Below are 14164 nucleotides of genomic sequence, written 5' to 3'. Positions count from 1 at the left end.
GAGCTCCCCTTCCCAGGAGGGCTGCCAGCAGGGACCGAGCTGCTACTGTCGGGGACTCAGGTGTTGGCTTAACCACAAGACCCTTGCTTCCAACTCAGAGATTCTCTGGCCATGGGTGAGGAAGTCTGCTTTGCCAGGCAGTCATGCCGGTGGATTTTCCTTCAGAGATCTCCCTTGGTCATGGTGGAAGGTGAAGAGCGTCCCCGAGCTCACGTACGTGTTGTCAGCGGAGTCCCTGGGAGATCCATCCCCGGGATCCCTTCCAGCCCTTCTCCTCCGAGTGTCTGGGAGATCAGCCCACCTTCTCTTCTTTCAGAGCTTCTTCGCCTTTCCCCCTGGCCAGGAAACCAATCTGTCGTTTCAGCCAATCAGGAAGCATTTGTCAAATGCCCGTTCTCTGCCCGCACTGTTCTAGGCACTGGGGAAGCAACGGGGAAAAGGAAATGGTCTCTGCCATTGAGGGTTCCCATCCTAAGAAAGGAGAAACCCTGGAGAAATAGAAGTACATAAAAAGGGAGGCTTTTTTGGTGGGGAGGAGTTGTCAGGGAGGTTCAGCAAAAGTCTTGTGAAGGGCCGGGGGTCCCTAAGCTGGGAGCTCTTCTCTTGTGCCTGCTGTGGGAATGATTCTGTGGCCCCCCCGCCTCTCCACACCATTACAAAGATGGCGCCCGGCTTCATTGGCAATCTTACTCTTCTCTGGGAGACAGGAGGAGAACCGGCCATCCTGGCTGGGGGCCCATCAGGAGAAACGAGGAGCGCAGAGGGATTCGTGTCTGCAGAGCAGATCTGGAGGCGCCAAATCCTTCCAAGTTTCCCCGTGACCTTTTCCCATGTTTTAGATTTGCTTGTTTTGGCAAAGGATCGGGCTTTTTCCCTTCGTCTTCGCTATCTCCCTCTCACACACATTTCTGTTTCTTTGTTGAATTAATCCCTGGTTTTCCCTCGAGAACAAAAAATCATTTTTTAAAAATTGCCTTCAGCTGCTGAAACCTCAGCATCGTCTCCGTGTGAGCGGGCCCAGGAGGTGAAGTTTGGCTGGACGGCCGGGCCTCCCAGAAGGCATTGCTCTCTCTGCCTGGGGACTTCTGCCATTTTCCCATTTAACACGGGGCAAAATAAGAAAGGACTTGATCACAGTCATGCAACGAGCAAAGCGTTTCACAGGCTCCCGAGTGCCTTCCATCGTGACCCCCCCGAACACATAATTCCTTCAACCATTGCTCCTATGGGGCAGCCAAGGCCCCGAGGGACAGTGCTCTGATGAGTTATCAAGGGTCACGGTGTTCTACAGCTAGATCACATCTCCACTTTTTGGCTCCCTTTGACAGGACGCTCACCTTCCTTGTGTGCTCCCTGTGTCCGTTTCTGCATTTGCAAAAGAGCTGGGCAGATATCGGGAGAGCTGCAGGACATGAATGTCTGGGGGAAGGGTGAGGAGCACGGTCCAGCTGCCTCCAAGGACTTCCAGGGCTGTCACAGAAAAGAGATTCCATTTGTTTCCTTGGCCCCAGAGGGCAGGGCTAGGAGCTCTGGGAGGTGTCCATGACGGAGAGACAGGCTAGTGTCCAGTAACTCTGGTTACGATCTGGCCTCGGACCCTCCTTAGCTGCACGATCTTGGGCGAGTCGCTCGGCGCCGTTTGCTCACCTTCACAGAGATTTCAGGCTGAGCTTTCCCATGAGCTAGAGGAGGAAATGGCACGGCCGAGTCTTTGCCCAGAAAACCCCAGATGAGGTTATGGAGAGTCGGGCGTGACTGAGCGACAGCAGCTCCCTGCCGGAGGGGATTGTCTCGCTCTTTGTGCTGGCACTTCTGGCGCCTGGCACGGCGCCTCCCTGTGCCAGACACCGTGGCTGCGCGGCCAGGGACAGGAAGCAGCTCGGGAGAGTGGCTGCAAGGCTCCCCTTGCAGACAGGAAGAACTGGCTTTGGATTCCCCCTGACAAGCTGTGCGGCCTCTCAGAGCCCCAGGATCCAAATCTGTAGAATGGGAGTAACCATGGCACCTCCCTCGTAGGGTTGCGATGAGGGCCAGGGGAGATAAGATGCATGAAGTGTTTTGAAAATTTGAAAGCTCGGCCAGCTAGTTGGTGCAGTGGATAGAGCACCAGTCCTGAAGTCAGGAGGACCTGAGTTCAAATCTGGCCTCAGACACTTAACATTTCCTGGCTGTGTGACTCTGGGCGAGTCACTTAACCCAGTTGCCTCAGCAAAAAAAAAAAAAAAAAAAATCTCTATATAGAGTTAATATTGCTGCTGATGCTCAGTATCCTCATCTATAAAATGGAAATACACACACACACACACACACACACACAGACTTTTATAGATAAGGATGTTTATGCTTTATGAAAGCTAATAATAAATGCCATTTGTTGCTATTTAACATCATCGTCTTCAGCTTCCCTCCTCATAATAGTCGCGTCCTGGACCCGGGTCTGGCCGGGAGAAAACCCTCGAAGTGTCACGTAAACAAGAAGAGAAGGCGTCCCACTGATTCTCCTTTCTTTCCCTCTCTCCTCCAGGACATCGCTCGCCTGTTGCAGGAGAGAGAGTTACAAGAAGAGAAAAGGCGAAAGAAGCGCTCTCCAGAGTCCCCTTATGATGATGGCTACTACTTGGCCAATGGAGGTAATGGTCTCCGGGGCCTGCTGCCTCACTCTCAGGGGCCTGCTGCCTCACCCTCCGGGGCCTGCTGCCTCACTCTCAGGGGCCTGCTGCCTCACTCTCAGGGGCCTGCTGCCTCACTTTCAGGGGCCTGCTGCCTCACTCTCAGGGGCCTGCTGCCTCACTCTCAGGGGCCTGCTGCCTCACTTTCAGGGGCCTGCTGCCTCACTCTCAGGAGCCTGCTGTCTGGTCCTCCAGGGCCTGCTGCCTCGCCCTTCTAGGGCTTGCCCGGCAGCCGCTCCTTTTTGTTTGGGTGGCCTGCAAAGAGGCCTGGGGTCTGGCTCGCCCTCCTCCTTCCTGGGATCTGGAACACGGCTGCCCTGGGTCTGACGCTAATGAAGGGACCAGGGCTCTAGCAGCTGACCGGAGTGGGAGAGAAAACTGCCCCCAGAGGCCTCGGGGGCTGGAGGCTTGGCTGTTGTGCATCCTTCCTCCCCTCCCTCCCTTCTCCCCTTCCCTCCTTGGAGTATGACTCATATTTTGAGCATGTCACAAAGGGCCTGGCCCGGGAATGGGGGGTGGGGTGTGGGTTGGGGGGTGACCTTCCCAGAAGCCTTCTCCGACATGCACCGTGCTAATTAAACACCCCGAGGGGATTAATGAGATGCGCTGGTGTGGGGGACGACAGCTTCCTCTGGGCTACTTCCTCTGTGATATCGACATGTTTGATTGATCCATTTTGCTGATTTCCCGTGAGATCCAATTTGCTAATTTTTCTTCACTTCTTCGCCTTGATGATCTCTGATATTTGATCAAAAATAGCTTTCCCATGGGGCGAGAGGTGAGGCCCCCGTGGGTGCTGCTGTCTCCCTTGCTGTGTGCTGGTGGTGGATCTTTCCTTCTCTGACCCGTGTGTTGGGAAGGGTGAGCTTAACATGGGCCTTCGCTTCCAGAAGGCCCTGGGGGTTTCCTCGGTTCCCGGGACAAACTCCCTGCATCCCTGCTGGGCAAGGGCCGTCTCTTACCGTGGAGTGGCGAGGGCCCATTTTACCCAGAGACGCAGAGACAGATGGCTGTTAATGAGGTTCACATCTAAGGTCTCAAAGGGTTTTGTGGATGCACGGCTAATAGTTTTCTTTAATTAATGGCAGTGATAGCTTTCATTTCTACGCTCCCTTAAAGTTTGCAGAGATCTCTTCGGAGACTCCCAGCCCCACTAGCATTCCCATTTATCCAGAAGTGGAACTGAGGCGCAGAAAAGGGAAGTGCCCTCTTGAGGAGCGTGTTGAGGGTGAGTGTCGTAGGATTCGAGCCTGGAGCCTGCAGGGACCCTAGAACCCGTGTCTCCCCAGCCTCCTCTTTTTAGAAGGAACATTGAGTCCCTTATCCAGGAGCACCCAGGCTCAGATCCAGGTCTTCCCAACTACAAACCAAAAGTCCACCCGCTAGGTGATGCTGCCTTTCCGAGCCACTCGGGAAGAGGGGAGGTTGTGCTTGACCCCTCCCGCCAGACCTGGAGAAACTGACAGAAAACAAGAGAGAAAGTTGAGAGAGAGAGAGAGTGCAAGTCTCAGGAGGTTCCGACACTGGTGGGTCCAGCCTCTCCGCTATGGAGCTGTGTGAGCCCCGCCCTCGGGCCTACGAATGCTCCGGGGCTCACCCAGGGTACAAACTGGCGAGGAGCGGAGCTGGGATCGGAACCCGGGCCCTGTCGCGGCCTCCCGTGCTCCCAGGCGTTCTGTCCTCAGCCACGTTCCTGTTCAGTAAATGAGACGCCACGTCTGTCATGGTGTCCCAATTCCCTGGCCGTCGATCCGGGCCAGCCCGCCGTCCTGGGAGCAGTGTCTCCGGCTAGCCCATCTCCCCCCCAGGATCTCTCTACCTCTTGGGAGCAGCCCTTTCCAACACCTCCCCAGCTCCTTCCCCGCTGCAGCTTCCTGGCTTTTCCATCTGTGTGGATGATTTGCACCTTGCTTGACTAATCGACTAACCATCTCCCCCGTGTCTGTCTCTCCTGTCGGATCGCCTTTCCCTTTGATCAGCAGATCACAAGGGCTGTATCGGACTCCTTCCCCAATGAGCATTTGCAGGGCCTGCTCGAATTGGGATCCATCCCATATGCCGAAGGGATGCCAGAGAGAGAAAGCTTAGCTTGGGATCTGCTCACGGGGCTGTTCCCTGGGGAGGCTGGCTCACAAGGGAACGTCACGTGGGCAGGTGGAGCTGCAGTGAGACAGCTTTGTACTTGTGTATGTGTACACACACACACACACACGCACACACACACACACATGTCAGTGTCTCTAATGTCCAGATACATGCATGCACATGTGTGTACGTGTGTATAATGTATTTCTATTTCTGGATATGCATGTGTGTATGTAGTGGATCTTGAAAAGGCAGCCCAGAGGCTCCTGACTTTGAGGCTCTATCTCCTACCCCACACTGCTTCTCAGCCTATGGAAGAACAGGGGATGCTATTCCCATTCCCACACATGTACTTCAGCCTTATCAGCTCTAAAGCCAGATCTAGAAGAGGATCCACTGTGTTTTTGTAAACGTGGGATCCATAAATCATCCACGGACTAGCCATCCATGGTGATGATGCATTTGAGAAATGATTGTTAATAACCCTTAATTAATTAATAACCAGCAACGTGGGGAGATCCAGTTCCCACTTTTTCTAAAGTTCTCATTTCAAATCCCCGTCTCTCTCTGAAGGACCAGTCTGAATCAGTTTTGTCCTCCATCTCATTCAGACCCACCCAGATTTACAGGGAATTTAATCTAAGGTGACTCTATCTCCACACATTTGAGTGGTGATAAACTATTTATCTTTATAAACTAAATGCTATAAACTAAGATAAACTAATTAGGTTGTCAAAGGCCGGGTAATTTAGAAGTGAATGACAGAAACAAAGTGACCTCCCTTAACTCCTTAGAGTAGGGCCACCCCTCATTATGATATTCATCCTCATTAATTATTAATTATTAATCAGAGTCAATTGCTATCCTTTGAAACACTCATTTTTCCAAGGGCATATAAACTATGAATCCTCTGCCCTTTTTAACTTCAGTCAAAAAAAGACCAAATGATCATTCCCTTAATTAATGCAGTAGTAGCATTACATTAGTTACCCAGAAACGAAGTCTCTTGAATTTTCTAAACCTCATACATGTAAATATATTTACTGATAGGATTGTCTTTGTCTGCAACGGGCCCAATTTCATTCTAAATCAAAAGTATCCAGCGGCGCACGTGTAAGCTTTTGTTTTGGCGCCTGGAAGAGTGGGCGGAGGCTCGGGCCGTGTCTTCCTTAGTGTGGGGGCTCTCCCGGTATCTTCCTTCGTGTGGGGGGTCTCCCGGTGGGCTGATTTCTCTGCTAATGGAGAGCTGAGCCTACCCTGCCCATCCAGGTCTCAGAGAGCTGCCAGGGCATTGAGAGGGGAAGCATTTTGCTCAGGGACACGCAGCCTGTATACCTCAGAGTATGGCAGTAACTTGTAACTTAAGAGGAACAGTGTGGTATAGTGGATAGAGCATCCAGCTTTGGAGTCAGGGTGGCTGAGGTGCATCCATACTGGCTGTGTGACTCAGCGCCCCGGCAACGCTTTAATTCTCTGTGCCACAGGGAACCCATCTGCCTCGGTGCAGGGTGTTTCCTCGTTGGCAGTTTCTAAGGCAATGAGATCACAGGCCAGAGCCCTCCGGAAGAGGGCAGCTTCCTCAATCACAAAGGTCCCGTGTGAATGGCTGACTCGGTCACTAGTTCTGTCAGCTCTGGGCGGCCTGCTTTGCCCACGTCATTCTCTGCTCCTTGCAGATGCTGCAAATGCTCATGTCCTTCACTGCCGCGCCAGCCTGTGCAAGCGCTTGGTCGATTCGTGAGCTCAGTGCAACCGTCTTGTCCGTTCTGTTGCATGTTGAACAGGGCCTCCCCCCGTTGTATGAGTTGGTGTAGGCCGTTCCCGTGTGCTAACTTTGAGCTAACTTGCTTCTCTCTTTGTCATACCTCCCCGCTCCGTCCCCAGACCCTCCAAGGTCAAGGAGGAACAGGGAGCTGGGTTCTGAGCCCCCACGGTCTCGAAGGCAGCATGAAGACAGGCCTGTGAGGCGCAGGAGGGACAGACCCAGTAGGCCTTCGGAAGACACGGATGAATGCCAGGAGCAGTATGCCGGGGAGAATTCCGGGTCTTCCCTCAGGCTTAGCAAGCCGAGGGAGGACCCCCAGACTAGCTGGGAAGCCCAGGAAAGGAAGCTCTCTGGGCACGAGAGACTCCCGAGGTCTCCCCTTCCCAAGATCGGTGGGGACGTTTTCCCGAGCGTGGAATCTGATGATTGGGACCACAGCTTTGGCCATGGTTCCGCGAGACATCCCGATGACTCTCGATCCCACCACCAAGACCGACTCTCGCCCAAGTGCTCCCAGAAGCCAGGGGCTCATAGGAAAGAAGAAAGGCATAAGAGAGACTGTGGGATGGGGGAATCCAGAGATAAAAAGGAAGGTCCCAGGACAAGGATGCCTGCCTCCTCCAAGAGGGAGGAAAAGCACTATTTCGATGATGCAGGTAATGGAGGACTGTGGAAACTTGTACACTGAGCCTGGCTGAAATAGGCAGTAGGTGATTTGGGCAGAGGCCTCTTTGTGAGCTCCTGGGTTTGAAAGGATTTGGGGGATCAAATTCATTTCAGGACCACTTACATGAGCACACTGCCCTTTCTTGTTCTGGAAGTGAACTTAGTTGGAGAAAAGAGGAGCTAGAAAGTATCTTGGATTCGTTTACTTCTCTTTCCACATTTTGCTAGGACTCCATGCCGAGGGTAGAGATAGGGAAGGGCCCGATGCCAGTGGATTCTGGGAGGAATTAAATCCCTTCTTCCCCAAACAAAGGAATAAACTTTTAATGTTTCTCCTTTCCTGGTTTCGGAAGAACATAATCACAGAGATGGTCAGATTAGGAATAAGGCATGCAGGACTTGGGGGCAAGCATGGGCTTTTGGATTCTCTCAGAGCCATTTTCACCTGTAAGAGTCTGTAAGGCTGTTGTTAGAATCCTAGAATCCGATGGATGATCATTCTGTGTCGTTATAAAATAGGTGAATTTAACACTGCATCCTATCATTCAGACATTTGTGAAGGGCCTCCCAGGTGCCTGGCATAGCACTAGCACTAGGCAATGTTTATTTTGACATTTTTGCCCAGATCTCTTATTTCATTGATGAGGAAGAGGAGGAGGAAGGAACTTTCTTGTCCAGTGCAGGTGAGTCACACCTCAGCAGGCTAGAGTCTCAAAGTTGGCTGGAGATAGTAAAGGATTAAATGACTTTTCCCTTGACTTCACAGTCCACAAAGTGTTAGAATAAAGAGTTGAACCCAGGAATTCCTGGTTCTCAGGCTGGCTTTATTCAGTATTCCAAGCTGCTTCTAAAAGGTTCTGGGAATAGGAAAACAAAAATGAAATAATCCCCTCCCACAAAGAAGTTACACATAAAATGTACAAGGGAAAGAACTCGGGGTTTCTTGTTCCAAAGTCAGCCCTTTTCCCGTGGATATTTCTAAATTCTTTCTATCCAGGATCCTCCATTCTCCTTCTAATCCAAGAAAAAAAAAAAAAAAGGAAAATGCAGCTGTTCACAGTTCAGTATTGCATATTACATGTAGAAATCAAATACAGAGTCATTTTGAGGGACAACAATAGCAACCCAGGGCTGGAAATGGGATTAGGAAAAGTCTCTTGTAGAAGCTGTAACATGAGTTGAGCCTAATCAGTGTCCTTAGCTGAGGACCCACTGTCATCCTTAAGAAGGGTCCCAATTCCACTGTACAGTGAATGATTTGGTTTTTCACTTCTGTCTGAAGCATTTAGCATCACCTACATTCTGGGTTTTTAGTCTAACAGAGAGTTGCTCTTTTCCCCCGAGGCATAGTAGATTGGAAAAAAAAAAAATTCTCCCAGGCTTTTGGAAGTTTGGAAATGTTCTACCAAGCTTCTCTTCCTCAACTTCCTCTTCTTGTGGTTGCTTTCGTTTTTTTTCCCACTTCTTCTTTTCTCATTTCCCGTTTCTAGATGGCCCAGGTTGACTGGAATAAATGTCTAAAGTTGCAGCTGATTCAGCAGCAGCTTTCATGCTCGCTAAGAAAGATGTGAGAGGGAAACTTTCTAAGCAGGCTTCTTGCAAATAGCTCCAGGCAGGTCTATGGGCAAGCTGTGGATGTGAATGTGATGAGGGTCTGTCCTTCTAGGAGCTTGTTTGCAGGAAACAGCTAGAACTGGCCCGGGGCTAGTGCCGAGAAAAGACGGGCATTGTACACGGTGCCAGGGGATGCCAGGTGCTCTGGGGAGATTTCCTCATCCTCACTTTCTGCCCTGGTTGGGAAATGAACGGGCTGACTGACTGCATTGAGTTTTTCTAGGAATGAAGCCAAGGGGGACAAAAGACACCGTCTATACGCCGCCGAGAATGACCCACAGGGACCAGGAACTGTACGATGCTGAAATCGCCAGGAAGCTTCAGGAAGAAGAACTCATGGTGAGCAAAGATGGACACGGAGAGATCCGAGCCAGATTTATTGATTTTTTTTTTGGTATAACCCCAGTGAAATTGGCTGTTCTATGGTGCTCACTAGCCTAATGGACTGGAGGAGAGACTCTGTGTGTGTGTGTGTGTGTGTGTGTGTGTGCGTGTGTGTGTGTGTATAAGGGAGGGGGTACTTTTTTTTTCTTGTCCATCTGGGTAAGTCAATGGCAGATGGATGTTGAAAGGCAGTGACAGCCCCTCACCCACCCATCTTCTTTTGTTCTGTTCCCTGGTCCTGGTGACGACATCTCCTTTTGTCACTTGCACACCAGGATCCCATGTGTCGGGTTTGATGATGGGTTCTGGGACAAGGAAAGTTATTAGTACAATTCCCATTGGGAACGTTCCCCACAGGGATCTGAGAGGTGACCTCAGTCCTCTCTCAAACCTTCTCTCCAAACCCAATGGGGGTTTCTCATCCTCTGAAGTCTTCCCCAAGTCACGTGGCTGCCCCGTGTCACTTCATTTCCACATTTCCTTCCCTTTCAGGCTAATCAGGTGGACAAGAGAGCCGCCCAAGTAGCTCAGGATGAGGTAAGTTACCCTGCGCTCCAGTGAGAGCTGAGAGGCTCTCATCCCTGGCTCCAGCGGGGCGGCCTTTCCCAGTGACGCCGGCTTTGTCTTCCAGGAGATCGCCCGCATGCTCATGGCTGAAGAGAAGAAAGCCTACAAGAAGGCAAAGGAACGGGAGAAGTCCTCCTTGGAAAAGAGGAAGCAGGACCCAGACTGGAAGGTACTTTTGCCAGCTCCTTTCCCCAGAGGCCCCACCCTTATAAAGGAATTGGGTGCTTTCGGTTAACCGAGGAGCCCTTTGTGACACAGGCTGACCACATCCTGGAGAATGAAAGCCAAGAGTCACTCTGGACTCTTCACCCTCCCTCCCACTTCCATCCTTTGTCAAGTCCTGTCATTTCGACCTTGGTAACCTATTGTGCCGGACACTTGTCTCCTGATGCTACCGCTAAGTAGGGCAGGCCTTTATTGCCTCACACCTGGACTATTGCAATAGCCTCATGGTGGAAGGCCACAGTCCATCCTCCACTCAGCTGCCAAAATGGGGGCTGGACCAAATCAATCCCCCCAACCCTGTTCAGTGAACGCCAGTAGTTTTTTGTTACTGGATCAAATTCAAAGTTTTCCCCCTCGGTTTTAAACATAACACGATCCCTTCCTCCTACCTTTCTAGTCTTATATTTGCTGCTAAGTGACGTGGTGGATAAAGTGCTAAACTTAGATCAGGAAGTCCAGAATTCAAATGCCGCTTCGGTTCCTTACTAGTTGTGTGACCCCGGACTAGTCTCTTAACCCTGTTTGTTCAGGCAGTGAAGTGGTACAGTGGCTAGAGGGCTGGACATGGAGTCAGGAAGACTCATCTTTACAGCTTCAGATCTCAGACATGGACTAGCTGCTTGATCTGGACTCTCAACACTGTTGCCTCAGTTCCTTAAATATAAAATGGGCTGGAGAAGGAAATGGCGGCCATTCCAGTGTCTTTGCCAAGAAAACCATAGTTGGGGATATGAACATTCAGACATGAATAAAACTCAACAACCAATATATACATATATGTAAAAGTATATTATATGCATGTGTATGTGTGTGTGTGTGTGTGTATATATATATATATATATATATATACACACATGTATATGCATATATACACATGTATATACATATAGACATGCACATATATATGTATGTATGAATAAAATAACGCTTTTCTTCTGGGGTTGTTGTGAGGATCCAGTGAGCTGGTGTGTGTGAAGAGCTTTGCAAATCTTAGCTCTACTGAAATGGTCACTGTCCTTAATGCAAGAATGCAAGGCTTTCGAAGCCCTTTGCCCACATGGTAGCATTTTAACCTTTTCACAGTCCAGGGGAGGGCTCCATATTTTACAGTGAAAGAAACTGAGGCACAGAGAAGTTATTTGTCCGAGGTCAAAAGCTAGTTCCTGAGGTTAAATTCAAGCTCCCGGTCTTTCTAATTCCAAGTCTGGGTCTATCATTAGAAAAGAGAACATTTTAAAATAAATTTTAGCAAGTTTTTCTGATAAAGGCCTCATTTCTCAACTATCTAAAGAATTGGGTCAAATTTCTAAGATTGCAAGTCAGTCCTCAAATGATAAATGTACAAAGGATATGAACAAGCAATTTTCAGAAGAAAAAAATCAAAGTTATATAGAAAAAATGCTCTGAATTGCTATTGATTAGACAATTGCAAATTTAAACAACCCAGAGATACCATCTCCCATCTATCAGATCGGCCAATATGACAGAAAAAGAAAATGACACATGTTAGAGTAGATGTGGGGAAATTGGAACACTCGTGTGCTATTGTGAATTTGTGAACTGACCCAATCATTCGGGAGAGCAATCTGGAACTATGCTCCGATGGCAATCAAACTGGGCATACCCTTTGACCCAGCAAAATCCCAAAGAGATTTAAAAAAAAAAAAGGAAGAGGGCCTATTTATACAAGAATAATTAGAGTGGTTCTTTTTATGGTGGTAAAGAATTGGAAATTGAAAATATGCCCCATCCGTTAGGAATGGCTGAACAAGTTGTGGTATATTGACTGTGATGGAATACTGTTGTATTAAGAAATAACAAATAGGATGCTTTCAGAAAAACCTGGGAAGACTAGTTCAGACTGATGCAAAGTGAAATGAGCAGAACCGGGAGAATGCAGTATGCCATAATAATAATATTATCACTAGAGAATGATGTGGCTATTCTCAGTAATACAATAATTTAAGACAACTCTGAAGGATTTATGATGAAAAATGCTATCTAAGCCAGAGGAAGAACTGATGGAGTCTGAATATTGATTGAAACACACTTAAAAAAAACCCAACAAACAAAAAAAGAAAAATCAACACTATATTTCTTGGTTTCATTATTGTTTGTTTTGTTCTGCATTTTTTTTTTTTTTTTTTTTTATGATGGGGCTAATGTGGAAATGTTCTTCAGGACTGCATATGTATAACATTATCAAATTGCCTTCTCACTGAGGAAGGAGTGGAGAGGAGGGAGAGAATTTGTTACTCAAAATTTTGAAAAACAGATTTTTTTTTTTTACACAAAATTGAAAAATATATATTTTTTAAACAATTTATATCATCATCCAGTTTTCCTTAAACTTCCTTTTTGTTTCCTAGTCCAAAACAGCAGAAACAACAAGGCCAAAGTCAAGAGAGGCCCATGAAAGCTCCTGGTCTAAGAATGAGAAGCCAGCTCGGTAAGCAAAAGCTCATCTTGGAAAAGGGGGACCTTTGACCTTGGCTTTGGGCAAGTGTTTATGCTGGGAAGGGATTGTCTGGAGTTTGGTGAGATGGCCCAGGAGGAAGAGAGGAAAAGGCAGCTGTTGAGAATACAATTTGGCAAGTCCCACTCACTCAGCATGAGGAGGGTGGGGGGTGTTAGGGCATAAAAGTCAGGAGACGGAACTTAAGTTAATGAGAAACCGATTGATTGTCACATGTTGTAGCCAGAATCCATACATGGAGGCCGAATCCACATATGTGGGTAGCTGGGATAACCCCTTTTGCTATTATTTAATTGTCTCTCCGTAACTCCATTTGGGGGTTTTCTTGGCACGGATTCTAGAATAGTTTGCCATTTCTTTCTCGGACTCAAATACAGGAAACTAAGGCAGATTTCAGTACCTTGCCTAGTCTCATACAGCTGGTAAGTGTCTGTGGCTGAAGATGAGTCTTCCCGGCTTTCTATCCATTGTACCACCTAGCGCCCCCCCCCCCCCAGTTCCCCCTGCAACTTTTATACCATTATCAGACATCTCTGGCATCTTCTCTGTGCCAGCTTTGTTCCCTAATTGACATAATATTGACGCAAGTCGTTTTCCTTATCCTTAAGGCAGTCTGTTTTCGAGACCATTCAGAAGTCTCCTGTACAAACAGTTCTGTGGATTTTAGTGATGTCACTCCATTGCCTCCTTTTTCTGTTTTGCAACCTTGTGGATCAGCCCAAATCATTTTCCCTTATTACTCTTGCCCCGTGATTTGGATGGTGGTTATCTGGATCTAGGCAGCAAGGAGGCTTTGCTGCCTGAAATGTGTCCTCCAATAGAACGTTCCCACCAGACACTTAACTTGCCTGTTTTGGAAACGGCTTAGGAACAAATGGGTTTCTACAGGATACTGATTATACATTTCCTTCTAAGTTGCTGTTGCTGTTCATGACAGGCCCACACAGGTCCCTCTTTTCCATCAGAATCATAGTCAAGTGATTATCACACCTACTGCTAAAATTCTAGATACAGCCTTCAATCCCCAAGCTTCCAGTTTAGAAACTCTGGTCCAAAAGGGAAATGGGTATAGTCTGATCCGACCCATTCTAGAGGGAGCCCTCAGGACTCCTACTGATTGACGTTTCCTTTTCTAAATCCTCACTAACCCTCTCTTTATTAATACTTTTGAGAATTTTGCCAGGCAATTAAGTCAAGTTCCAGCCTCTGTTGTCTTCCCTTTTTTGAATGTCGATCTACTTAACATTCCCTGGATTCTCTGGTATCTTTCACAGATCCCAGATGATGGCTTGGCAATCAAATCTATCCATTTTGGGGCTGCCGACCACATGCTGGTTATCTCAGTCTTGAAGTCTTATTGCTTTTGTGGGTGGTATTCTGGGTCGGAGTATGTGGGCCAAAGCAGGGGAGTTTCAGATCTTTGAAAATGTGATGTGGGAAAGGATGTGTCTTTGACCTTCCGGTAAGGTGAACTGAAGCGATGGTGGAGCTGATGGAGAAGAGAAGCCAAAGTCTTTTCTCCTGGGATATCACCCAGAGCATCAAATCTCTTGTGCCTTCTCGAATTTCCCCGGCATCTGGGCTCATGTGTTTGTGTGCATCTGTCTACCCGAGGCTCCGTGGCCCAGACAAGTGCCCATCTCAGGCTCCCTGGCTCAGATAGCTGCAATTATCTTCCTCACTTCCTGCTTCCTTGTCCTAAATGGTTATGGA

The 14164-nt window shown here is 48.4% G+C and overlaps 1 protein-coding gene across 2 annotated transcripts in view; it reads left to right on the top strand.

Annotated features, from left to right (window-relative positions):
• Positions 1–14164, top strand: part of CCDC50 (coiled-coil domain containing 50) — a 79230-nt gene that overhangs the window by 52109 nt on the left and 12957 nt on the right. Inside the window, exons 5-10 of one of the 2 annotated variants that reach the window (XM_051991638.1) lie at positions 2525–2630; positions 6639–7175; positions 9023–9138; positions 9676–9720; positions 9815–9919; positions 12345–12424. In XM_051991638.1, the coding sequence (XP_051847598.1) occupies positions 2525–2630; positions 6639–7175; positions 9023–9138; positions 9676–9720; positions 9815–9919; positions 12345–12424 (989 nt within the window). The remainder of the gene's footprint in view (positions 1–2524; positions 2631–6638; positions 7176–9022; positions 9139–9675; positions 9721–9814; positions 9920–12344; positions 12425–14164) is intronic. The other variant, XM_051991639.1, reaches the window with a different exon arrangement.

This window comes from Antechinus flavipes, chromosome 3 (genome assembly GCF_016432865.1).
Source record: "Antechinus flavipes isolate AdamAnt ecotype Samford, QLD, Australia chromosome 3, AdamAnt_v2, whole genome shotgun sequence".
In the NCBI taxonomy this organism is placed as follows: domain Eukaryota; kingdom Metazoa; phylum Chordata; class Mammalia; order Dasyuromorphia; family Dasyuridae; genus Antechinus; species Antechinus flavipes.
The sequence above is the reverse complement of the archived record's forward strand: the minus strand, read 5'-3'. Positions and strand labels throughout refer to the sequence as shown.